The sequence below is a fragment of the Leptinotarsa decemlineata genome, unplaced genomic scaffold, assembly GCF_025532065.1.
Source record: "Leptinotarsa decemlineata unplaced genomic scaffold, Ldec_3_MD MMD2_tig00026336_RagTag_RagTag, whole genome shotgun sequence".
Taxonomy (NCBI): domain Eukaryota; kingdom Metazoa; phylum Arthropoda; class Insecta; order Coleoptera; family Chrysomelidae; genus Leptinotarsa; species Leptinotarsa decemlineata.
The window spans coordinates 10,442,390-10,470,288 of NW_027412692.1; the positions used below are offsets into that span (position 1 = coordinate 10,442,390).

At 36.5% G+C, this 27,899-nt stretch overlaps 2 protein-coding genes across 2 annotated transcripts in view; both read left to right on the forward strand.

Annotated features, from left to right (window-relative positions):
• The first annotated feature begins 1,160 nt into the window (after positions 1–1,160).
• mRpL17 (mitochondrial ribosomal protein L17) lies at positions 1,161–3,649 on the forward strand. Its single transcript, XM_023158970.2, has 2 exons — positions 1,161–1,733; positions 2,547–3,649. Exons 1-2 carry the CDS (start codon positions 1,536–1,538, stop codon positions 3,066–3,068), a joined length of 720 nt encoding a protein of 239 aa, XP_023014738.2. The 5' UTR covers positions 1,161–1,535; the 3' UTR covers positions 3,069–3,649.
• Positions 3,650–5,585: 1,936 nt separating this feature from the next.
• The window catches only part of bbx (bobby sox), a 36,354-nt gene continuing 14,040 nt past the window's right edge, over positions 5,586–27,899 (forward strand). The window contains exons 1-3 of the mRNA XM_023158981.2: positions 5,586–5,827; positions 14,285–14,904; positions 25,236–25,700. Coding sequence (XP_023014749.2) covers positions 14,329–14,904; positions 25,236–25,700 — 1,041 coding nt within the window. The 5' untranslated portion in view covers positions 5,586–5,827; positions 14,285–14,328. The remainder of the gene's footprint in view (positions 5,828–14,284; positions 14,905–25,235; positions 25,701–27,899) is intronic.

The window sequence follows — 27,899 nt, forward strand, 5'->3', positions numbered from 1 at the left end:
CTCGAACACGGTTACAAAGAATGGACGATACTATTGATATTAAAATGTTCGATGCCCTACCTCCTACAGTACGTTCTCTGAACTATAGTAAATTCAAAAAACATTTAAAGACATTACTTACGGAAAATCCCCAATATGGTATCAATAACTTTTTCCATTCACTCCCGGGACCATAGAGCAAAGATGCCTTTCACGATTGTATGTATGTACTGTATTATTATTTTTATTGCACTGTATCTTCTGAAGATTTTATATTTTACTTTCGGCATCTGTTAATTTGATGGTATTTTGTGACATGTTCTAAAGCTGTAGCTTTGTTATGAACCAAATAAAAAATTTGAATTTGAATTTTGAATTGCACAATTTTGTTTGACATAAGTTTCTTCTTTCTTTTGTTTATTGTGGAGTATCTCGAGACAGCTGCAACTTGACTCTCTACTTTGAGAGAAGACAGTTGTGTTACATTTTCCAGTTCAAATTTTTTTCTTGATCATTGTAAAAGTTGTACGAAAGCGTTAAAGTGTCCACACTACTTTTTTTGTTGATATTTTTACTTGGAATAATGTGAATGAGGTCAAATTTGGTCGATCAAGTTCGATTAGATTCTGAGTTTGAAGTTGGAATTTTCAAAATATGATATGGACAATTTTTCGCTCTCATAACTACTGGCACCAAGTTGCAATTGTCACGAGACACTCGTGTTTATTGTGCTTGTTGGACAGTACCATGAATATAACAACAATTGGGCTCCGAACTGGCCTTTAAAAAGAGAAGATTGAGAATAATGTTATTTTGTAAAAGTATGAAATTTTGAATAACATATTTTAACTGTGATATCTGGTCATTTCAATTTTTCAGGTAACTATCAAACTGTCTGAAAATCAAAGAAATTGTCAACGAATCACATTTGTTCGGCTGTCTCTCTTCGATTTCATGAGCATAGAGGCAATATATATTTCTTCTACGGATAATGAGTGCAAACTATCATCCATATGACACGCAAACTGTTATTTGACTATTGTTTCCTTTTTCACGTGTAGAAGACAGTGATGTCATATAAAAGTATGTCTTTCATCGTGTATTGTGTCGATGATGCATGCCCATCATTTAATCCTCTCTACTGTACTTGAAGAATATCACCATTTTTCAGGCGTTGCCACATGTACTTGGATTGAATAATTACAGTGCATAATATCAACATTGAAGTTGAAATTGATTTTTCAGCCGAACTTAGTGAAACTTGACTTTGCATGATATATTTAGAATACGGCCCTAAAAACACCCCTAAACATTAGAGTGCCCCAAAGGAGTGTCTCTTCCATATGGTACTTTGAGGTTCTGTCACGGATGAGTGAGAAAGAGAAGAAGAGCAAAAAAAGAAAATCCTAACCTCACAAAAAAGGTCAAAAATATAGTTGTTAGAATACAAAATGAGAACTTGAAACCGAGTAAAATAAGGAAATAGGTACTAAAAAAGCACATTTTTGTTATCCGTCAAATCTAATCCGTTTGAGAAGTTATACAAAATTGTAAATATGAACCAAGCAGATGTCTCCAAATTAGTCTCCCAATTGAAAACTCGATTAAATCCAAGACTAAGAAAATTCAGATGTCCTGGGGGACCTGAGGAAAGGTTGAATAAATTGAGAAAGACCGTTACAGCTCTAGTAAAACATGAAAGAATCGAACTTAACTATCCTAGAGCTGACGAATCAAGGATGTATGCTGAGAGAGTAAGTTTCGAAGAATACATTTTCAGTCGAATTCATTTACATATCCAGAATTGTGACCAAATAAAAAAGTGTCTTCAGTATCTCCATCAATATATAGAAAGTGGGGAGCTTCAATTGAAACTCTTCACAAAGATGTTTAGGTAACATATAGAAGTTTCTTTCAGATACAAATCAGAAGAAAAAGTCGATCTGAAACAACTATTTTTAAATATGGACAATGAACTACATGAAAATCACTTTATTTCATTCCAAACATTCCTAATGGACTTGAAACAGATATTTCACACAGAAAGGCTCATATTTTACATAGGAAGTATTTATATAAAATTTTACTCACATGAAAAATAAATTAGTCTACAGGTGTACTTTTGAGAAGTTTTAGACAAAAAAAAATCATATATTCATCTTCCCATCAGCATCTTTTTGTATAACTGTGAGAGACACTTCTTCACTCAACCTTCCCACAACTTTGACACTTGAAGAGCTATGTGCTCGTCGCAAGAACAGTCACATTCATAAAACTAGTTAAGTCATGCCCAGTCATAGGAATTGGAAAAAGTTATTTCTTTAGGATGTTCATATTTAAAAAAAATTTTTTTGGATGGAATTCGATTTCAGTTTTCAGCTGAAAGAAATTTCTGTACGAGATCAACGTTGAATATTTCATGAATACATTTATCTAGACAGCCTTGATATATTGAAAATATATCTTTCTGCAATGTTCTTATTGATTTAAAACATAGATACTTTTCAGTCTACTTTTTAAGGATGCAGAAGCTATCCGTATACATACCCTATTTTTTATTTTTTCAGTTAATTTCTGATGCAATTCGTTATGGAGACTGTCATAGAGCAACCATGGAAATGGCAGACTACTGGTTAGTGGAAAAACAACTGGTACATAAATTATTCAAAGTTCTCGTACCACGATATGAAAATTACAATGTAGCCTTCACTAGATTGTTGAGGGCACCTAAACCGTATCCTGGTGATAAACACCTGAAGGCAGTTTTAGAGTTACGTGGAAACCCTTACCCTTCGCTGTTGCCAGATACTTATAAAAATCGAAATTTACTACACAACGTTTTATTAGATGAGGCAAAAAAGGCTTATAGAGCCGAAAAGTACAAAGAAATTGTTAGTAAAATTGATGCAGATATAAAAAAGAATGAAGATATTAAAGCCGACAGGAAGAATCAACCTGATGTCATCAAAAAGGAATCAGTAGATTCTGAAACCGTTCATGAAAACGTAGGTGAATCAATTACCGAAAAGGCAGACGATATGAAATCCAGTGAAAAAGTACTTGAAGAAACTGGCAATAAAACAAATTAGAAGCGAAACAAATCATAATATCAAACCATGCCTGAAAACTGTATTGAGCAGAAATACATATGGACTTTAAAATGAATATTTTGAAAATACCTACACTGTAGGTTATGGTAAATGTCTGGCCGAAAACAACTACTTCCCTTGCTAATACCATGCTTGATAAATATCCGCGTTTATGTAAGATACCTCACAGAGGTTAGTCTCGCAGATATTTCTTATTCGTTCAGCAACAGGACCATGTTGAAATTATTCAAGTAGATCACATATGGACAGAATAATTTCAGCAAGGTCGTGCTGCTGGATAAACGCGAAACATCTTCGCAACTAACCTCTGTAAGGTATCTTGCATAAATATCCAATATCCAGTGTGGTATTAGCCAAGGATGTAGTTGTCTTACGGCAGACATTCATCAGAATCCATGGTATAGGTATTTGGGAGAGATGAATATTGCGAGATCTTATTTCAAAATATATATCCATGTGAATGATTTAGACTATAACGGCTCGGAACATTAAGTTTTAAATAAAAAACGGTTCAAGTTACAAATTGTGATTTTTACTAATACGATCTGTGAAGAGTAGAATTGAAATTTTATTTCGATAATTCTTTTAGGTGGCTCTGAAGCAGGGCCTCTTGTGTTCAGCGTGTGTTAACTGCTCCATGCTAGGAATTGTATTATAAAAAGTATTACAACGTTAATCTTAGACTTCTGAGAATTACCATTTGACTAGGGTGATACTAGTTATCCCAAAAACTCATTTTCACTTGCTCTTTTCATCACTGTATTCTGAAGAAAGAAAGATAGTGGTGCCAGAGATGATTTGGGCGAGGAGAGGTATATCTCATATTGAGTTTGTTAATGCACTACCAAATGCATTACTCCATTCCAAAAATTCCCTCGATGGGGATGGAATGAAAAGTATCAACAGGAATCAAAGAGTATATAATTAAGTACGAGCTTTTAGTTACAAGTATTACAAAAATATAATCATTAGTATACATCTGTTCATTTATTTTACAGGAGATTTGCATATCTTATTAAAACATTTTTTTCTCAGTTACAAAGGTCGTCACATTCTGTTTCAGGTAGATCTAGCGACAAACTTTTGTATTATATAAATTGTATAACGCTATATATCGATGGGTTTGATTTATTTTAAACTTTCTTTTTCTCTTTAGTGGTTGTAAACAAAATACTTGAAAACGTTTTTTACTATTGATATAATGTTCAGTTCTCTCTCTCTCTGAATTATATGGCTGTTGCTTACCAGTCGAGCGCATTTGGCCAGACTCCACCTGTCCATAATTAACAGAAGCTTCGTCTGGGGGCGCAGCTGTCTTGCTCGAGGCCATGCTGTCATCCAAAGGTTTTTCATTCACTTTTTCTTTAATAAATCACTTCAATTTTTTACTGGTCGCCTCTTTCTCGTGAGGCTTTCCGATAAAAAAATCCATCTATTATCGGACTGATGACCTCGTCGAATCCTTGACATCCAACCTGGTTACTAGCATAGTGGGCCGTCAACCATTTCGTTTTGACTTTCACTTTAACACGTCTATTATCGAACATTGTGCACATATCTGTCCCTCATTTATACTACGTAATACATCATTGAGATTAGAAAGACTTTGAATATGTGTTATTTTCACCTAACAACAACCCTAAAAACTACTCCACTGATAAAAGTATAGTGCATTTTATGTATCTTTGTCATTAATTTATTTATATATCTTCAAAGTATAGTCATAGAGAGAATGTCATTAGTTTTATCTCCGCACAAAAAAATATGTATGTTAGTATTCTGCGGGTTTTACCAACGAAAAACGTTATAACGTTTAGCCTCAAGAATGCATTGGTTTACTCTGTAGTCTGCGGCAGCAGAGTTTTATTGGCTTATTGACAGCTGTCACTTCAAGTCATGGTCATGGACCAACAGTATAGATAGGTTTTTTGACCGAAAGTCAGACAATATTGTAGACGAAAATCGTTGAAACAGAAAATTGAATGCGAAAGGGAGTGAGAGAGATATGTTAGAGTGTCAAACTCTGACTGTTCATAGTTGACTACTGTGGATTTATTTCGCCATAGGTACCATATTCTGGATCTGTTTTCACCTCTATATCACCCTCCGTTTAACACACTAGCGCCCTCACTGGTAGAAATGTTTCCCTATAAAATACCGTGTAAGAACCAAACAATTTTCTGCTAATTTCATGGTTGAGACGAGTTCATAAATTCACTGATGAGTTCACCGATTTTTTAGACGCGTTTATGTATTAGAGAAGCAAGTGTATATTTGTTGGAGCACCACACTGAAAATTTTCTGTTCAATTCAAGAACTCGCCTCTACCCATAAAACTCATAATCCTATTTTGGATAAAATATAATTACAGCAGAATAATAATACAATTATTACTATAATATAATTATGAGTGCCTAACCTTGTGTCTTCAGTCATTAGATTCATCAGGAGATTTTCCACTACTAAATATACCTGACAACCCTGCATTAAAAATTGGTGGGGATCAGCTGACAATCTAAACATTAGACATCTTTGACTGCATTTTCTTGCGGTTCATCATAAATGACCAATTAAATTTTAGTATGACAGAAACATAATAAGTGGGTGTTTCCTATAATTTCTTGATTTTGGGGAGTTTTTCTTATTGTCAGTTATAGTTCTTGATACTTTTTATTTCTGTTATTTTAACTTCTGTGACGTCATGTGATTGCGTTTTCATGGAGTGCTACATACTAAAGGTAAATTCTTCAAATTTTTCGCATATTCAATAAGAAATCATTACTTTTGTTGCTTGATAATGCTGAAACGACTATTTAACCAATTGATTTAAGTAATGGTTTAATAGAAATCCGCTGTTTTATGTAAATATTTGACTATTTCCATGTTGAACTTAATAGCAGATTTGTCCTTGAACGAATATGTGTTAAAATTATACATTTTCAATTATCTTCATTACATTCTCAATGCATCTATCAATGAAGAATTGTAATATTTTCAGAGCTGTATCTGTATATGGAATGCTTAACATCTGTTCAGAATTTTATTGAGAAAGTGACAAGTAGGACACCATTTATTTCCCAATATTGAAAATATGCGTTTTTCTCTATCCTGACATGACATTGAGACCAGTTAATTATTCAGATTAAGTGGGGATCTTACCTATCAAATTGAATAGTTTTTAGGTAGGTACCTAGTCGCCATATTTCAATAGTTCCCATTAACTTATACACTTGTGTTTAATTACAGGAAAATTGTTTACAATTTGTTGATGATACCAATGACTGAAACGTGTTTTGATCATGAATAAATAAAAGCTGAATTATTCATGTTCGCCTTGTTTGTTATTAGGTCTTGTTTAAATTCTGATTTCTGATAGTCACTACCTATAAACTTATGTATAGTCCCAGACCTTTCCTAAACTGTTGATTAATTTTAGGTATGAATCATATAAACTATTTTGGTGGGCCATTGGCCATTTCAGTCTAAAAATAGTATGTTTGAGTGTGGCAACTTTTGTTTTTGTTTATATATTCTGGCTGTGGTGGAGTTTCACAATAACAGAAAATATAAACCATAGACCACAAATATGGCCTCTGTATCTTCACTTTCCGGAAATTGATGCCTTCATTCACAGTTGTCAAATTCAATAAGTTAAATTTAGAGTGACAAATTTTCAACTAACAAGTTAAATACTTGAACATGTATGAAGTTACCCTTGTATATTTCTATTCAGTTTTTTGATAAAAACAATGTTATAATTGGTCACTTTGAAATATACACATTTCTAGTTTTATAATTTTAGTAAGAACTGTTGTATATAATTTATGTTCTTCTCTGTGATTAATAACTTCCACTATTGATTTTCGAGAAAGCTGGTTCAATATGAACATAAATGGTAAAAGAAATGAATGCTCTTTTTATATATAATTTCATAAATCCAAAAGAATGAATGAATCCCAGTCTGATGTGATTCTGGAAAATTATAAACATCGTTACCTTTTCAATTATTTTTTATAAAGGCATTGGATCATCTAAAAGTTTTACATATTCTGTAATCATCGTTTTTTAAATATATTCATTCTGTCAAAACATACCTTATAATGGTAACCACCTTAAGTTACGAGGTCTATTCAAAAAATGAGCTTTCTCGGCGATTCGGTTTTTATAATAATAATAATAATAATAATAATCGTCTTTATTGTTTCCCAGCTGTAGTTACATACAAATATTTAAATAAATTACAGAGCTAGTTGCTGATATAACAAAAGGCGAAGTTCAACTCAGCAGAAGTGCTACTGAGTTGTTCTTCCTCCTTAATCGTTGCAAAACACCGTCCTTTCATGGGTATCTTCAATCTTGGAAACAGGAAAAAGTCGCAGGGGGGCAAATCTGGGGAATTCGGTGGCTGAGGCATGATTACGGTGTTGTTTCGGTCCAAAAAATTACGAACAAGCAATAACGTGATGCGAAAGCCATGAATTGTTTTTCCACAATACCGGACATTTTCTTCGCATTGCTTCTCGTAAGCGGCGCATTACATCAAGATAATAATCCTTGTTGACCGTACGCTCATGTGGCATGAACTCTTGATGCATTACGCTACGGTAATCGAAAAAAATAGTGATTGAACTTGGCGTGCTTTTTTGATATTGGCTCTCCTAGGCTCTTCCATTACTGAGATTGGACTTTGGTTTCGATGTCATAACCACATACCTATGATTCTTTACTAGTTATAACCCTTTCAAGCAAATCTGGATGTGATCCGACAATTCTCCATAACAATTTTCCTCACTTTCTCAACATTTTCATTGGTTGTTCACAACTTCTCAACTTAGAATGCCACCAGTATGAAACCGATCGACAACGATATAACTTACTGGATAATATCAGAACTTGCCTCGGTACCAAAGCTATAAGAAATGTTTTGAACTTTCTGAAAGCAACAGACCTTTTTAACAAAATATAAACAGATATCGTATACTACAAAATGGCTAATGACCCCAGCAGTCGATGCCAGAATAATAATTAAAAAAAACATCCGAAACGAACACTATAATTGTAATGAAAATTGAAATGAAGTAATTTATATACACAAAAATATTAATGGGCCAATAAATGTTCGAATTGGAGTCCTACCATTTCGAGACAGATACTGGGCCAATATAATGGCCTGCAAGATCTACAGATCTTACTATTTTGAACTATTTTCTATGGGGGACATTGAAAAATAGGATTTTTGCTGGCAGAGAGATAGAAAATGTGGAAGACTCGAGATTGAGGATTTTGAATGATTTCGCAACAATGCAGCAAATAAGTGTGTTAAGGGCAATAAATAATTTGAAAAACCGAGTTCAAAAATGTCTTGAAATGGAAGGACTCCAATTCCAACATTTATTGCGTCATTAATTTTTTTGTGTATATAAATTACTTCATTTCAATTTTCTTTACAATTATAGTGTTCGTTTCGGATGTTATTATTGCTATCATTTCTCTTTCTGCTTACTGAAACACATATAATATATTTTTGATGTAGATATGTTTCAGATAATCATAAAAGGTTTTCCTATTCGAAGTTCATTGTGGAAAACGCTCAGAGCAATAAAAAATATGAATAGGTACCTAAAAATGAAAAAAAAAAATCTCGAAAAACTCTACGGTACATAGGGAGACGTGAAAGTTGCTATTTTTTTTATTCAACTCAGTCAACCAATGTCCAGGTCTGTAATTCAAAAGGAAATAATTCTCACAATTCTAATCAAATATTACCCAAACATCCCGAAATATAAAATTTTATTTAATTTCTCAGAATAAAGTGAACGTCGACGATATAAAAAATACAACGAAAAATACAGGTCCGTATTTAAAAACTCAAAGATGGGGGTGGTCCAAGTCAGATGACACCCTGTATAAAAAATTCATGGACACATTCTGATAGCCTACATCAAGTGCTAATAGCAAAATGTGGACAGATTTTCAATATGTCTGCGAACAAAGAAGATATAGGCAAAAACATAATTTGGGATTTTTTGGTTTTTCCTGTATATCTCTAGAACCAAAAGAGCTATATTCGATTTTTTTACATCTTCGAATAGGTCTCTAAGATACGCAACTTTGCCACAATTTAACCGACACTCTATCTCTTATCGTTTACGAGATCTCCATGTACAGAAACGAATTTAAATAGCCCTGTAAAAATTAATTCGTGCCATACGACGAATAAAATTGTTAACGTTTTCTGTTGCGAATTTTACCAATTTTATAGATATTATTTATTCATAACCATTTATTTTCATAATAAATCATACATTAACCATGTGCATAGGAAATTGGAACACCAATACATTGTTTATTTACATTCAACAAATCCTTTGTTTTACATTCGACAATGTTTCTTCACTTTGGTGGTAATCTGAATTCCAATATTTTGAAATTATCTAAAACATGTTTGATATGACGGCAGGTACATTCACCTAAAAATATTGAATTAGTGTATTCGATTTTAACTCCTTTGTCAACTAATGAGCAAGTTTATCTAAACAGATAGATAAAACATATTTCTGTGATTACAAACTAGCACTATATGAGTTTATTCAAGGAAACATCGTTTGGAATGTTTTTCTCGGAAACAATTTAATATTAAATTCCGAAATAGATAAATTGAGTTAATCACTTGGACGTTATTGAGTGTGAAATATATTTTGTTTATTGATATTGGTTAAGGGATTTGTAAGTATAGTGTACTTTATCAGTTTATATCCATATACAGTGCTTTTCTTTAATGTCCCCCCCCTTTTATTTTTTGGACGGGTCAATTTAAAAAATTGAAATTTGGGATAATGAAATTAATGCATGAATACTTTATTATGAAGTGAAATTGACAGGTGAAATTTTCAAGATGGCGACTGGGTGCCATCTGAGAAAAAAATTAAATGGAAAGGGAAGTCTTTTTGAAGCACCTGTCAAATGCTTCACAACCCTAGAATATAATGTTAATATCTTCAACTACTACAAAATGGCGGAACTTTTAATAATTGCCTGAATACATTCACATTTAACTACATAATATGAGGTAACCAGTTTGAGGTCAGTTCAGAAGATGCTCGGAATGGTTGCCTTGAACTTCTTGACATATGAACAGCCTAACCGATATTTCACGCCGAACATTTTTGAACACAGTAACGTCAATATCTCTACAGATATTTAATATTCTCTGCCGTACATCCAATATTGAAGCAGGTTCAGTTTCGTACACCTTTTGCTTCAAATAGCCCTATAAAAAAAGTCTAAACGTGTCAAATCTGGCGAGCGGGCTGGGCATTCCAACGACCAATCCAACGACCGGGAAAAGTAGTATCCAAATAGTTTCTTACTTGTCTGGAGTAATGTGGTGGTACTCCATCATGTTGGAATACAATATTCATATCGAATTCATCAGGATTCGCTTCGACGGTTTCAACAGTAGTTTCCAGCACATTCAAATACAGTTCCTCTGTTAAATTTTGATCAATAAATAGAGGTCCTACAAAATGGCTCCCTGAAGTAAATGCCCAAACGTTGATTTTTTCTGGATATTGGGTATGTGTTTCCCGGAAAACGTGAGGGTTGGTGTCACTTGCAATGGTTTCCGTCATGATTTCGCAGAATTCTGTTCTTCGATCAGGGTCATCTTCAATTAATTGGTGTACCATTTTAATTTTGTATGGATGATACCTATTCCTCTTCAAAAGTCTCTACACAGTAGAAGGAGACACCTCACAAACATTCGCGACGGAATAAGTAGACTGTTCAAGATTTATTACCATCTCACCAATTATTTGCACTTGCTGTTCCTCCGGAATGGACGGATGACCTGGGGGCTTTTTGTTATGTACACTACCGGTAGTTGTGAATTTGGATACAAGTTCCTTGAAATATTTTCTACAGATAGGACGATTTGGAAAACGTTCATTGAAAATCTTTTCGGTCTCGTGAAAGTTACGCGTCGCACCGTAAATAAAAATCGCTTCAATTTTTTCTTCCAATGGACGAGAATTGACAATTTTAGAGATTGTTGACGTGGTACCTTTCTACTAGTAAAACTGAAAACTGTATAAGAATATTGTAACTGAACAATGATGTTCATTGTTGTACTGACATTTTTTGTCGTTTTTATAAACAAAAAATAACCTAACAAACCAGATAGAAAGAGATATTTTTAGAAATATAGATATTAATGTTTTGTCTTCAGGAAATTATTAAATGTTCCGCCATTTTGTAGTAGGTGAAGATATTGACTTCATATTTTAGTATTCGTCAGGAGCTTCAAACTGATGTGTTACAAGATCCCCTTTTCCATTACATTTTTTTTTGTCAGATGGCGCCCATTCGCCATCTTGAAAGTTTCATCTTTCAATTTCACTTCAGAATGAAGTATTCATGCATTAATTTCATTATCCCAAATTTCAATTTTTTGAGTTGACCCGTTCAAAAAATAAAAGGGGGGGCAAGAAATGCACTGTAGAGCTTTTAGTGAATTGAATTTTTCAATTATGAAAAAAAACACGAATTTATGCATCGATATGTGACAATGGATGAAACATGGCTCCACAAATCAATGAAAACGATGGCACAATGACATGAATTGGGCTTTGAATTGCTTTCGTATCCACCGTATTCTCCAAATCTGGCCCCCAGCGACTTTTTCCTTTTCTTCAGACCTCAAGATAATGCTCGCTGGAAAGAAATTTAGCTCCGATGAAGAAGTCATCGACAAAACAGGCCTATTTTGAGGCTAAAAACAAGCCGTACTATAAAAATGGTGTCGAAAAATTGCAAGACCGCTATAGTCGTCTCCGCAGGCAATCATATTGAATAATAAAATCAAATATTATATATGTTGGGCTACGAATTTTTCAGCTAACTGATCTGTTCTTTGGTCTAATCCAATGATGAGTTTTTCAATGAAAAAAGACAATTGTTACCGATCTTGAATGTCACTGTATATGAGTAAAGATAATAAGCGGAGATTCGTCGATTCCTAAGAATTACAGACCAATAACATGCTTGAATTCGTGTTATAAGTTGTTTACAAGCATCTTATATACACGAATACTCACCGCAGTTGACCGATTGCTTGAACGGATATATGAGCAGGAATGGTCGAAGAGAGGGGTCGCTGAATGTAAAGAGAACTTGCTCGTCGATAGATGTGTAACGCAGGTCTCGATACAATATAAGCGTAACCTCTCTATAGCATGGATTGATTATCGTAGGGCATTTGATACCATATCGCATGAGCTCATCTTGCATTTGCTCAGATGCCTTGCGGTACCCGACAAAATAGTGAGATGCATTGAACAATTGATACCACTCTGGCGAACTCGCTTCGCCATAACATCTGGTTATCTGGTCCAAACAGGGTGGGTCACTTTCAGAAAGGGGCGTATTTCAGGGCGATTCCATCAGTCTCCTTCTCTTCTTCATCTCACTATTGCAATTTCCAATGGCGCTCAGAAATACTCGAGGGTACAACTGTGTTTTATATGAATGATCTTAAACTTTATGCCTCTGGAGAGAAGTATCTCCATCAGTCCTTGAGGGTGGTGGAAGAATACACGCATGCTATCGGTATGAAATTCGGGAAGAGGTAACGACAGTGAAGAACTCTCTCCGCGGCAAGTATCAGCACTAACTTCGACATATCTGGTCATCAGAACTGTCGGAGAAGTTACTGCAAAAAATATGCTTGCCGTTCCAATCTTACTCTACTCGTCTGGAGTAGTGAAGTGGACTAGGGAAGAGTTTTGTGAACTCAACGTAAAGACCCGAAAATTGATGCATCTTTATAGGAGTTTGCATCCCAAATCGTCCGTTCCACGGTTGTACTTCCCTCGACAACAGCCAAGCCGTGGACTTTTAAGTTTGGAGTGTCTACATAACAGAATGGTACTGGATATAGCCTGTAAAGTCGTCAAGAGTTCGGATCCCCTTCTCTGCATGGTCCGTGACCATGAGAGAGCAGGAATTGGAGCATTTCTCTTTAGGGCAGCTGCCCGAGCAGCTGATGAACTCAGGCACTGAACGAGGTGACCACAACTCTGTCAACGAGTTGGAACCTGTTCAGCAAAAAGCTCAGGTAAAAGGTGCAGAGATCACCTTACTTCTGCGGAGACACAAGGATAAGCCAATGCATGGGTTCTTCTTCAAAAACATTGGAGACCTTTGCTTATCAAAGCGCCTGACGTTCGCTCTTCTCAGATCGAGGGGGCTGAAGTCGGAAACTGAGTGATTCATCATGGCTTGCCAGGATGGTGTCTTCAACTCCTTAGTCTACCGCAGTCGCAGATGGGTGCACAAGGTGCAGGGCCTGCCGCGAGGCGCCCGAGACCCTAATGAACCTACTATCAGCATGTCCAGCATATGCGGTCTCGGCCTATATCCATCGACATAACACAGCCCTAAGAGTACTATAATACCATCTACGGCACTCTTAAGGTATTGATGAGACACCGTTTTGCCCTACACTCCGGGGGATAGTGAATCCGTTGTGGGAAAGAAGAAGTGCCAAATTTATTAGAACTACTCGTTCCCACCCTCAAGTGCATACAAGCTAATAAGCCTGATGTAGTCCTTCTTGACCACCAGAGCAAAACGATATTTGTCGTGGAGTTTTCAGCTCCTGGCGAGACGAATATTGTCAGAAAAGGGGAGGAAAAACGGATAAAATATCGGGATTTTCTCTTCGAACTCCGCAGAATCTATCCAGACCACTCGGTCAAGATGGTTGTTCTGATTATTGATTATCTTAACATCATACCAGCTTGCCGCACAGATGCAGAAGGCTGCCATTCGTGGCACACTGCTCTTGCTCAGTGCACATGATTCTCGGACCCAATGATCACTTACCCGACGGTGTGGGGGAGTGGTCATTGGTTGATAATTCTGGCGCGCCCTTCCGAATGTGTCGGGGCTTCGGGGGATATGGCCTGGTCAGCGCAAACTACGGTGGAAAAAATTGATAATAACTTTTGTAATTTACTCAAATTTATTTCCTTTAGTTTCAACAGAAATCGACAATTCTATGGACAATTAATTCTAAATCGAACGATTAAAGATATTTAGTTTTTTTCCTTCAACTGAGCAATAATAAAGTTGATTATATATAAAAAATCGGTGTATAGATGCATACAAATATTGATACATTTCTCTTGTTTCAGAATTCATGTCCAGAATTTCGCAGCGTACTTTCTAACGATCAAAGATGAATTTCCTTTCTTTCCAAAATAACCAGAACATTTTCCCCAAAACCCACACCTCGTTTCTGTTACCCGATTCACACGCAAAAACCACATTCAGCGATAACAAACAAACACAAATCGTCGAAAACAACAACCAGATAACCAACAACAATCAACTAAGTCCAAATGGACACGAAAAAACGTTGAAGGAACTGTGGTCGAAACACAAATTGAACATGAATAAGTCCAAACCGGAAACTCCCTTAAACTTGAACAACGTCAAAATGACGTGGGAGGTGGACGAACCAGCCTCAGTACCCGATGAACCCAAAGACAGTGTCATCGAGAGTCCTCTGCAGGAGATCAAGGAAACACCAGCAGTGGTCAAAGAAGAGGAACACATCAGTAAGGAGGAGTCTCCCTCTCACCATGCCCGAAGACCTCCAAATGCCTTTTTGATATTTTGTAAGAAACATCGACCTATTGTCCGCGATAGGTTCCCCAATTTGGAAAACAGGGGGGTCACGAAGATTTTGGGGGAATGGTGGGCATTGCTGAACTGCTTCGAGAAGCAGCCTTATAATGATTTGGCCAAAGAGGTAAGTCACTGTTTTTGTCGCTTTGTAAGTATGAAGGGAATTGTATTTTGTTACATGAGTATACATAAAAAAGCAGCTTCCGGTGGTTAGTATTAGGTTGTTTCAAAAGTTTCGACCTACAGTAATCCAGGACGAGGATTTGAAGACCCTGGTGGAGTAGTAGTAAATCAGATCTTTAGCTAGCATCTTTACTGACTACCATCTTTTCAAATACTACGATAATTTTGTCATCGATGGAACTGGGCGAAAGCTCCCATGCGGTTTTTGATGGTTCAAAACGTATTGGAACATTCAGGTCACCAAACATAACCAGGCGAAAACGGAATTCACCGACTGCATCGAATCCCAAACAAACAATTTTCATGGTGACGAAATTAAATCGACTTGTGACACGTTGTCAAAAGTGCACTGACTCAAATGGCGCTTATTTTGATTAAATTTAATGAGTATTTACTGAGATATTACAGTATAAAATAGACTCTTGAAAACGGATCAATATATTCACAACGGTAGACTCCCTTGTAGTGGTGGATCGAATAAACCCGCTCACTTCAGGTCCCAACCTGACCTTACCCTTGTCAAGGTGGTGCTATAGGTTTTTTCCTCTCATCTCATGCAGTCAATTTTAATCAACGTGATTTTTATTAAAGATTCATTTTTCTATTATCGTCTTAAAATCTAACAGAATATCCACTAATTTGAAAGCAAACCCTGATCGAATGTAGCTTCCACTGCAAAATTATTATCATAAATGGCAGTGCTGCTCATAAAGTTCGAACATTCGGAGTCAACGGCTGGGAAAACTGTCATATTGCACATCCAGTGATTAGGAAAATAGCCAGTAATAATGTATGTTGAAAATTTCCAATATTGATTACATGAACTGTATTAAGAGTCAGACACAAGTCAAATTAATAGGTATCTTGATAGTTGTTGTTTCACAAACAACACACTTGATTTCTTTCACTGCTATCTATCCAACAGAGTACAGTTCGTACAGTTTAACAACGTATCTTTCTTCAAATTCACCGCTACTTCGGGAGTTCCGCAGGGCTCGATTTTGGGACCTCTCCTTTTCGTGTTATTTGTTAATGACATTTCTCGGTATATCGGGCATTCCCAATTTCTCCTATATGCCGATGATCTCAAGCTATTTAGAAGAATTAAAAGTGAAAAAGATTCTGATATGCTTCAAGATGATCTCAATAATCTATCTACTTACTTTTCAGTATGTGACCTATCTCTCAACGAAGCTAAATGCAAAATAATGAGTTTCACACGAAAGAAGTCAGCTACTATCAAGGACTATTTCGTTAATCATACCAATTTACAGAGAATCAATGAGAGGAAAGATCTCGGGATCATTTTTACTTGTGTGTCAGAATAAAAATTGTGTGTTAGGGTTTTGATGAAGTCGAAGAAGGCCGTTTTTGCCTGGTCATGATTGGTTCTACCGATGAGAAATTTATCGAAGTGCTTTAAAAGATGGTACTCGATTGGCAAGAGGTCTGGGGAGTATGGTGGATGAGGCAGAACTTCGACGCTCAGTTCGTTTAATTTTTGAACGGTGATTTGTGAAACATGAGGTCGGGCGTTGACGTGTAGCAGGATCGGACCTCTTCTATTGGCCAGTGTCAGCTGTTGCTGACGCAATTTTTGGTACATTTCGTCGATTTCCTCACAATAGGACTCTGCTGTGATAGTTTGGCCGGAATGTAGAAAGTTACAGTGAATCACAGCAGCCGCTAACCACCATACAGTAACCATGGTCATATTTTGGTGTGTTTTCGCCTTGGGAAGTGCGTGGGTGTCTCATCGGTGCCCAACCACGGTCTTCAATGTCTCCTGTTGAAGAGGTTCCACTTTTCATCAAACATGACGATAGATCCAAAAAAGGATCGTTTTGGTTGCGCAAAAGAGAAGAAGAACAGAGCTTGAAACGACGTGACAATTACTGTCCATCGTTCAAATCTTGGGGCATCCACTTTTCGAGCTTCTTGACATTTCCAATACGTATTGAACCATCAAAAACCGCTTGGGGGCTAACGCCTGATTCTTCTGCCATCCCATAATCCGTTTGTGATGTTTCAGTCTCCACCAGGGTTCTCAAGACCTTTTCCAGGGTTCTCAAGACCTTTTCCAGGGTTACTATAGGTCTATCACTTCGGGGCCCATTTTCGGGGCTAAAATCGTCACTTCGGGGCCCATTTTTGAGGCTCAAATCTCCGAAAGTGAATTTTGCGAACTATTGCTCAGTTAATTTTTCGAGCTATTTGGCAACGCGTTGGTTCTATTTGATTTCGTAGGAAAAAAATGACCTAAAATCGCAGCATCAATGTATAGAGTACGACATTCTTCATCGATCAGTATAAATAACGACATAGAAAAATCTTGGGGCATCCACTTTTCGAGCTTCATGACCTTTCCAATACATTTTGAACCATCAAAAACCGCATGGGAGCTGACGCCCAGTTTTCCCGTCATCCCATAATGCGTTTGTGATGTTTCAGTCTCCACCATGGTCCTCAAGTCCTTGTCCAGGATTACTATAGGTCGTTCACTTCGGGGCCCATTTTCGAGGCTAAAATCGATCACTTTGGGGCTTATTTTTGAGGCTCAAATCTCCGAAACTGAATTTTGCGAAGTAATGCTCAGTTAATTTTTCGTGCCATTCTGGCAACGCGTTGGTTCGATTTGATTTCGTAGAAAAAATGACCTAAAATCGCAGCATCAATGTGTAGAGTAGAGTACGACATTTTTCATCGATTAGTATAAATCACGACATAGTAAAATCTTGGGGCATCCACTTTTCAAGCTTCTTGGCCTTTCCAATACATTTTGAACCATCAAAAACCGCATGGGAGCTGACGCCCAGTTTTTCCGTCATCCCATAATCCGTTTGTGATATTTCAGTCTTTACCAGGGTCCTCAGTCCCTGTCCAGGATTACTGTAGGTCGACCACTTCGGGGCTCGTCTTCGAGGCCACTATCATTGGCAAATGCCTGGTTAATTTCTCGGGCTGTTTCGGCGGCGCTTTGGTTCAATTTAAATTCGTAGAGGAATATTAGCCGAAAATCGCTGAAAAAAAGTAAAAAATCAAAATTTGAAAGAAAAAGACCAGAACCGACGTACAAAATTCTCTATCGATCAGTATTGAGAGCAGAATAAATATTCATATAGATATGGAGCTACAAATACACACATTTAAATAATAATAAATGGTACTGGATATAGCCTGTGAAGTCGTCAGGAGTTCCGATCCCCTTCTTTGCATGGTATGTGACCATGAGGGAGCAAGAATTGGAGCATTTCCCTTTAGGGCAGCTGCCCGAGCAGCTGATGAACTCAGTATAGTTTTCGACACTGAACGAGGTGACCACAACTCTGTCACCGTGTTGGAACCCGTTCAGCAAAAAGCTCAGATAAAAGCCGCAGAGATCACCTTACTTATGCGGAAACACAAGGATAAGCCAATGCATGGGTTCTTCTTCAAAAACATTGGAGGCCTTTGCTTATCAAAGCGCCTGACGTTCGCTTCTCTCAGGTCGAGTGGGCTGAAGTCGGAAACTGAAGGGTTCATCATGGCTTGTCAGGATGGTGTCTTCAACACCTTAGTCTACCGCAGTCGCAGATGGGTGCACAAGGTGCAGGGCCTGCCGCGAGGCGCCCGAGACCCTGATGCACTTGCTATCAGCATATCCAGCATTTGCGGTCTCGGCCTATATCCATCGACATAACGCGGCCCTACGAGTGATATATTACCATCTACAGCACTCTTACGGTATTGACGAGACACCGGTGTTGCCCTACATTCCGGGGGATATTGAATCCGAGAAGTGCTGAATTTATTGGAACTATTCGTTCCCCACTCTCGGGCCCGTACAAGCTAATAAGCCTGATGAAGTCCTTCTTGACCAAGAGAGCAAAACGATATTTGTCGTGGAGTTTTCAGTTCCTGGCGAGACAAATATCGTCAGAAAAGAGGAGGAACAACGGATAAAATATCGAGATTTTCTTTACGAACTCCGTAGACTCTATCCAGATCACTCTGTCAAGATGGTTGTTCTGATTATTGATATTGATAAAATCATACCGGCTTGCCGCACTAAGGCAGACATCTTAGCCGCACAAATGCAAATGCACTGCGCTTGCTCAGGACATATGATTCTCGGACCCAATGATCACTTACCTCACGGTGTGGGTAGTGGTCATTGGTTGATAATGCTGGCGCGCCCTCCCGAATGTATCGGGGTTTCGGGGGATAGGGCCTGACCAGCGCACACTACGCTGAAAATAATAATGATAATAAGATCATACAAATGCATGTTTAACAAGAATGATGAGTGGGGGTTCAGCTGTTGAAGCTGCTTTTAAACCCAACCATGGACGTACCGTACACACTTAATCTATAAGATCACAAAAATATAAAAGATACATGGAGTAGGTGGAAAAAATAATAATAATGATAAAGATTAATAAGTAAAATGGATAAATAATTGAATAATTTCATATCGTTAGAATTGAAGCCTGTTTGTACATGTGCCAAAAATCATTGCAAGAGTCATCAGATAGTAAAGACATCATTACCTTGTTCGTAGGACGACTTTCAAACGTTTTTTGAAATTTCTCAAACCGAGGTCTTTGAGTTCATGGGGTAACCTCTTATATTGTATGAAAAACTACGTGTGTATAATGCGGTTTTGTGTTTCGGAATGAGCAGTAGATGTTTACTACGCAAATCATTCTTTCGCGACGAAAAAAACATTTTTTTCCGCAAATATAATGGTGTTCCTGATTGCAAAATTTTATGGGTTTAAACGGGCAAAACTTTTGAAGCGATCTAATAGAAATCATCATAGCTGAAATTGTTGAAGGATAATCGTCTTAGTTTTAGTTGAATTTGAGAGGGTACTACTAACAAAGACAAAAAAGGAGGTAGACAACCTCACCTACACAATATTGACCATCGATGCCGAATATTTTCGCCGTTTGTTTTTGCAATTTGCATTGTTGGAAACGTGACATTCACGCTTCTGTTGCTAGACATAATAAAAAGTTGTAAAATAACATTTGCTTCCATTGAATTATTTGTTTGCTGTTTGTATCTCGTCCAACATGTTCTGATCACTTAGTAAAACTATCGAGTGACCTCGGAATTGCAGCAGGTTTTCTTGTTGCCAATACACACAGATCGAGAGAGTGCAGCTAAAAATAAAAATTTCCTAGACAATTGAGAATATATTCATTTGTAAATGAATGTCGGTGACCGAGTGGACATCCGTTTTCAAAATGTTGCCAATCGAAATTAGCCAAATTTTTTCTATAATCGACAGCGTTTTCATTATATAGGTACAGTACATTTCTTTAATATCCCCCCTCTCTTTTATTTTTTGAACGGGTCAACTCAAAAAATTAAAATTTGGGATAATGAAATTAATGCCCGAATACTTTACTTTGAAGTGAAATTGACAGATGAAACTTTCAAGATGGCGACTGGGCGCCATCTGGGAAAAAAGTTAAATAGAAATGGGGGTTTTGTGACACATATTTTTGAAGCTCGTGACAAATGCTTCACAACCCTGGAATATAATGTCAATATCTTCAACTACTACAAAATGGCGGAACTTCTACATAATATGAGGTAACATGCTTGAGGTCAGTTCAGAAGATGCTTGAACTTCTTGACATATGAACAGCCTATCCGATATTTCACGCCGAACATTTTCGAACACAGTGACGTCAATATCTCTACAAATATTTATTACTCTCTGCCGTATATCCGATATTGAAGCAGGTTCACTTTCGTACACCTTTTGCTTCAAATAGCCCCATGAAAAAAATCCAAAGGTGTCAAATCTGGCGAGCGGGCTGGCCATTCTGTAGGATCTGGACGGCCAATCCAACGACTGGGAAAAGTAGTATCCAAATAGTTTCATACTTGTCTGGAGTAATGTGGTGGTGCTCCATTTTGTTGGAATAGAATATCCATTTCGAATTCATTAGGATTCGTTTCGACGATTTCATTGATGAGAGGGTCAACAGTAGTTTCCAGCATATTCAAATACAGTTCCCCTGTTAAATTTTGATCAATAAATAGAGGTCCTACAATATGGTTTCCCAATATTCCTGCCCAAACGTTAATTTTTTCTGGTTATTGGGTATGTGTTTCCCGGAAAACGTGAGGGTTGGTGTCACTCCAATAACGGCAATTTTGTCTGTGAACATTGCCGTTAAAAAATATTTACATTGGTCACTAAAACAATTATTGTGGAGATAGGTAGGTTACCTTGCAATGGTTTCCGTCATTTTTTCGCAGAATTCTGTGCTTAGATCAGGGTCAACTTCAGTTAGTAGTAGTAGTAGTAGTAGTATTTATTTTTCCTGTTTAAAAGTATAAAATTATTTTTGACAATATCTTCATACAATAACAAGAAATACGTCGTAAAGAGAGCGTTTTCACACTAAACTATTACACTATATATGTTTGAAAGTATAAAATTATTTTTTTCATCATTTTATAAAAAAACAAGAAAAACGTCAAAAAACGCATCAAAAAAAAGGGGCAGACTCCCTTCTATTACGTAATAAATATATAAAAAGTTGAACAATACACATTAGTTTCTCGTAAATAAAGAGAATGTTTTCAGTTTAGACTATTACACTATACACATACTTACATATGCATACACATATATATATATATATATATATATATATATATATATATATATATATATATATATATATATATATATATATATATATATATATATATGAAATCTAGAAAGGTTAATGCAGTCAAGCTGCTGGAAAACAATTCCATGAAAATCAAAAAATAAATAGATAAGTACTCTTTGATCATTCCCATATTGATTTCAATTTAAGAGCCACCGGTATACAGCTGTTTCAGCCTATTGGGCATCGTCAGTACCGGGCAGGCGGTCCTCGTTTGAAGACAAAATGAGAAAAAACCAAGAAAGTACTTGATAAAAATAGCTGCGTAAACGCAAGCGAAACATAAGTGGAACCACCTATTGGTGTGACACCCAAGTCAACTTGCCAAGTTTTTATGTCAGTGTTGGTGGTTTGACCAATCAACCGACAACTGCGGTAGCAGAAATTTGGGAAGCTAACCTGAAATGCCATCGGAAAACGAATCCACATGTTTCTAGAAATGATATGAAATCTAGAAAGGTTAATGCAGTCAAGCTGCTGGAAAATAATTCAAAGAGTACTTATCTATTTATTTTTTGATTTTCATGGAATTATTTTCCAGCAGCTTGACTGCATTAACCTTTCTAGATTTCATATCATTTCTAGAAACATGTGGATTCGTTTTCCGATGGCATTTCAGGTTAGCTTCCCAAATTTCTGCTACCGCAGTTGTCGGTTGATTGGTCAAACCACCAACACTGACATAAAAACTTGGCAAGTTGACTTGGGTGTCACACTAATAGGTGGTTCCACTTATGTTTCGCTTGCGTTTACGCAGCTATTTTTATCAAGTACTTTCTTGGTTTTTTCTCATTTTGTCTTCAATCGAGGACCGCCTGCCCGGTACTGACGATGCCCAATAGGCTGAAACAGCTGTATACCGGTGGCTCTTAAATTGAAATCAATATGGGAATGATCAAAGAGTACTTATCTATTTATTTTTTGATTTTCATGGAATTATTTTCCAGCAGCTTGACTGCATTAACCTTTCTAGATTTCATATCATTTCTAGAAACATGTGGATTCGTTTTCCGATGGCATTTCAGGTTAGCTTCCCAAATTTCTGCTACCGCAGTTGTCGGTTGATTGGTCAAACCACCAACACTGACATAAAAAAACACACATATATACATATTTACATACATTCGTGAAAAAATGCTTAGAAGTCATCAAGTGAGTAGCAATTTTTCTCAAGTAAAATTTTTTTCAATCTATACTTGAAGCTTTTCAACGTAGGTGAGTTCTTAACTGAGTCATCCAGATTATTGAAGAATTTCGGGCCGAGATAAAGGAAACTTTTTTGGAATAAGGTCGTTCTGTGAGTGTTGGGCATCAGAAAATCTCTATTACGGGTAATATATCTATGTTGCTGGGTTGGAAATATACGTTTGTTCATGTAAACATAACTACACAACTCATAGATATACAAACCGGCAACTGTAAGTATTCCATGGTTTTTGAAAACGTTTCTACATGAGTCTCTCCATTCTACATGAGTCTAAAATTCTGACGGTTCTTTTTTGGAGAATAAACACTCTTTCAGCAGAAGAGCTTGTACCCCAATTCACGATTCCGTATCTTAAAGGGCAGTTTATAGTCGCATAGTATAAGCTTGATAAGACTTTTTCACTACAGAAATTAGCCATAAACCTGAGAGCATAACAGTTCTTTATTAGTTTATTACAGAGAGTATATATGTGAGGAGTCCAAGTAAGTTTATAATCAAGAGTTAGACCTAGCATTTTGGTGGTTGCACAAGATTCAACTTGGTGCATTTGATTGGTGTACCATTTTAATTTTGTTTGGATGATACCTATTCTTCTTCAAAAGTTTCCACACGACAGAAGGAGACACCTCACTAACATTCGCGACGGATTTACTACCATCTCACCAATTATTTGCATTTGCTGTTCTTCCGGAATGGACGGATGACCTGGGGGGTTTTTTGTTATGTGCACTAACGAGTAGTTGTGAATTTGGTTACGAGTTCTCTCAAATATTTTCTACAGATGGGACTATTCGGAAAACGTTCATTGAAAATCCTTTCGGTCTCGTGAAAGTTACGCGTCGCACCGTTTATAAAAATTGCTTCAATTTTTTCTTCCAATGGACGAAAATTGACCATTTTAGAGATTGTTGCCGTGGTACCTTTCTACTAGTAAAACCGAAAACTAAATGAGAATATTCTGAACTGAACAATGATGTTCATTGTCGTATTGACATTTTTTGTCGTTTTTATAAACAAAAAATAACCTAACAAACCTTATCGGGTTGTTACAATTGCCACATAGCATATAAAAAGGAATATTTCTAGAAATATCGATTTTAATGTGTTTGTCTTCAGGAAATTATTAAAAAATCCGCCATTTTGTAGTAGGTGAAGATATTGACTTCATATTCTAGGGTTGTGAAGTATTCGTCAAGAGCTTCAAAATGATGTGTCACAAGACCCCACTCTCCATTTATTTTTTTGTATAATCACATATCATGGCCATTAATGTAAGGTGAATTTCCAGATAAAATTTGTAGATATCATTATGCTTTTTCACTTACAACACTAGTTCATAGATAGATAGATAGATATATTTATTCGTGTATACAATAAAAACATGTTTACATTTGTCATTAAACACAAAACAAAACAAATGCTATAAAAAAATAAAAAAATATATATATATAAAAAAAAATTAATAAAAAATCAATACTCACACACACATGCATTTCCATGAAGCAAAAATTCTTCCACAAACTAGAAACAATGATAAACTAAATATTTGCGCATTTGATTTTTGAATGTTTTCAAAGTAATGAAATTTTTATGTTTTTGTGGAAGGACGTTAAACATTTTAAAACCAAAATACAAATAAGAATTATGAGATTTGGTTAGTCTGAAGAGTGGAAGACGCAGATCACTACCACCTCTGGTATTGTACCTATGTACATGGCAGTTTGAGGTTACCTCATTCGCCAAAATTTTGCTCCCAACATAAAGGAGGCACTCCAATATATAACAACAAGGCAGCGGCATGATGTTAAATTTTTTAAAAAGGGGCTTACTATGAGCGTCATACTCACTAGAAGAAATTATTCTAATGACTTTTTTTTGTGCTATGAATATTTGATTGGCATGAGTCGCACTTCCCCAAATAATCAAACCATACCGTGGAACATAGCAAAGTACGCTATTTTTAAATAATCAAAGGACAGCTGATATTTCAATTGACGCAACGCATAAGAAGCTTTGGCCAGACGTTTTGCTAGATCCTGAATGTGAAATGAAAAATTTAGTTGAGAGTCTATATGAAGGCCAAGAGTTTAACTCTATCCTCAGATTTTTCCGCATGGTTCAAACTGAGATGCTGCGTTTTACTTTCATTTAAGAAAAGGAAATTACATCGAAACCAAACTTTAGCATTCTGTTCTGAACAATTAAGGGTCTGCACTGTTTTTATTTAAATTTTTCACAACGAGTGTGGAGTCATCTGCATAAAAAAATGGAAGACACATCAGAGTTAATACTCATACATAAATCATTGAAATATATAATAAATAGCAAGGTCAGGTCTTTATTAATGAAAGAACTACACTTCTCAATTTAAAACTCTCTAATTTTCAGTACAAAGACGCCTTTCTTTCCGCCAATCCCGACTTCAGATGGTACAAACTGCCAGCACCACCTCTTCGCACATTATCAACACGTCCGTTGATTATCCCCAAATTGCAACTACCCTTATCTAGTCCTTCCAACGTTATCCCGTCCGAGTTCACTCCCGGAAAATTGGCGGACGAATCTCAACTGGGCGGCCTTACCTCACTCATGAACAATTTCACTACCATACCAAAGACGGAACCTGAAGATAACAATAACGGGAGTAACGCTTCCTGGGAGAAATTTGACAGTTCCCACGTCAGTCCAGAGAGCAATATTAGGAGTATCACACCTCCGAAGCCTATAAAGAAAAGGTTTGTCGAGTATTTCCAGAGTAAGGGCTGCGCGAGAAATATTTTGGAGGGAGATGGAATCAAGGAGGAAGAAGAGAAAAAAGATGGAGATGTGACAAATCAGGAATTGATGAATAAGGTAAGCTTGTTCTGAAATTTATCATGGAAGATGATCATTATATTAAATTTACCGCTAGGTATACAGGGTGTCCCTGGACTTCCTCTTTTCCTCTCGGGAATGTATAGATGGGGTCAAAATATCACCAGTACTTCATATAACTTTTTTTCCTAAAATCCTTCGTTACCAACTAACGGGCCCTCGAAGTTACAAAATGAAAAATGTTTTTCTTTGATAACTTTTCAAGTCAATATTCAAAATCATCCAAATTTTGGTAATTGACTAAACAAATGAATTCCTTCGATGAGCTTTCATGCAGGAGTCAGTTGTTTTGCTACAAAGTCAGGAACGGACTACCCCCGATGGTCCACACCCCAAAACTTTGAAATGACAGATATTTTTCAATATTTTTCAACAAAATAAGGTTACTTGGACAATTTTATGAATAAAAGTACTCGTGTGGAAAGTCGATCGGAGCAACGAGTCTTGATAAAAATGTAGTTCTACTCGACGACATCAAACCCGCTCGTCCACCATTATTTGAAATGAATAATTATCAAAGCAGAAATAATAATGATAACGTTTGGACCGATTGAATGGAGAACGTTATTTGGAGTTCATTCAGAACGATTTGAATGGACTTTTGGAACATGTTCCATTGCAAACCCGAAGAGATATGTGGTTTATGCATGATGGCGCTCCTCCTCATTTTAGTTTGATTGTGCGTGACCATCTGAACCATATTTTCCACAATAGATGGATTGGTAGAGGTGGGCCATATTCATGGCCATCGCGGTCTCCGGATTTAAATCCATTGGATTTCTTTCTGTGGGGGCATCTAAAAAGCCTTGTTTACGCTACACCGATTCACACAAGAGATGCATTGTTGAATAGAATAACATTACATTGTGAAGCCATACGAAACGACCCTGGAATGCTATTTCAAGTACAGAGAGGGTGTCTTCGCAGACTAAGAAAATGTATAGAGAGAGAAGGTGGTCATATCGAGCAGTTTCTGTAGCGGATTTTTCATTTCTGTTTGCTCTTGAGGCTCTTGAGTTTCGTTAGTTAAACGTGTTTGCATTATAAAAATTCGTTATGAACATTTTACCTATCATTTCCATTTTCCTTAAAAACTAATATTTTCGAATAATGGTAGACATCTCAGGATAAATGTTGTTGAATTAACGTTATCATTATTATTTCTGCTTTGATAATTATTCATTTCAAATAATGGTGGACGAGCGGGTTTGATGTCGTCGAGTGAAACTACATTTTTATCAAGACTCGTTGCTCCGATCGACTTTCCACACGAGTACTTTTATTCATAAAATTGTCCAAGTAACCTTAATTTGTTGAAAAATATTGAAAAATATCTGTCATTTCAAAGTTTTGGGGTGTGGACCATCGGGGGTAGTCCGTTCCTGACTTTGTAGCAAAACAACTGATCCTGCATGAAAGCTCATCGAAGGAATTCATTTGTTCAGTCAATTACCAAAATTTGGATGATTTTGAATATTCACTTGAAAAGTTATCAAAGAAAAACATTTTTCATTTTGTAACTTCGAGGGCCCGTTACTTGGTAACGAAGGATTTTAGGAAAAAAAGTTATATGAAGTACTGGTGATATTTTGACCCCATCTATACATTCCCGAGAGGAAAAGAGGAAGTCCAGGGACACCCTGTATAGTTTTGTATTTTGCTGGCAGCCAAACTAGACAACAGTAAAAGGAAACAATAATAAACGAGGGTACAATATACAAGGTCTGTTCAAAAAATTAGGTGAATTTTCAGTTTTCTCAAAAAATATTTATTTATTTAGAACAGACAAATATGCAAATAAAATTATCAAATGATATAATAAATCCAGTGAACGTAGTCACATTTCCCAAAAACGGAAAATCGCTTTTATGAGACTGAAACACTTATATAACTATAAAAATGTTATCGCCCCCAGTATAAAATATAAACTTTGTAACACTTTAATACTCAACTTATTCGACTAAGCCTGTGTAGCATATACACATTCTGTTGCTGCATCTACAGCCAAGCAAATTCAACACGTTCAAAACACATGTATGCATTACTCCTTCAATATACCATCTCGAGAACACATTACTCCGTACCTAAATAGCCATTCTGAGCTCAATATGGAGAAATGACGGGAACTCCATGTCTACACTCTAATTCACAAAATTGTAAATCAAAACGAGCCAATCT

What these genes read in the sequence shown, in the direction of transcription:
- mRpL17 (XM_023158970.2), top strand. Translation starts at nt 1,536, where the DNA reads ATGAACCAAGCAGATGTCTCCAAATTAGTCTCCCAATTGAAAACTCGA. An exon ending in CAAGGATGTATGCTGAGAGA is followed by an intron (nt 1,734 to 2,546) that starts GTAAGTTTCGAA and finishes TTATTTTTTCAG; the next exon opens with TTAATTTCTGATGCAATTCG.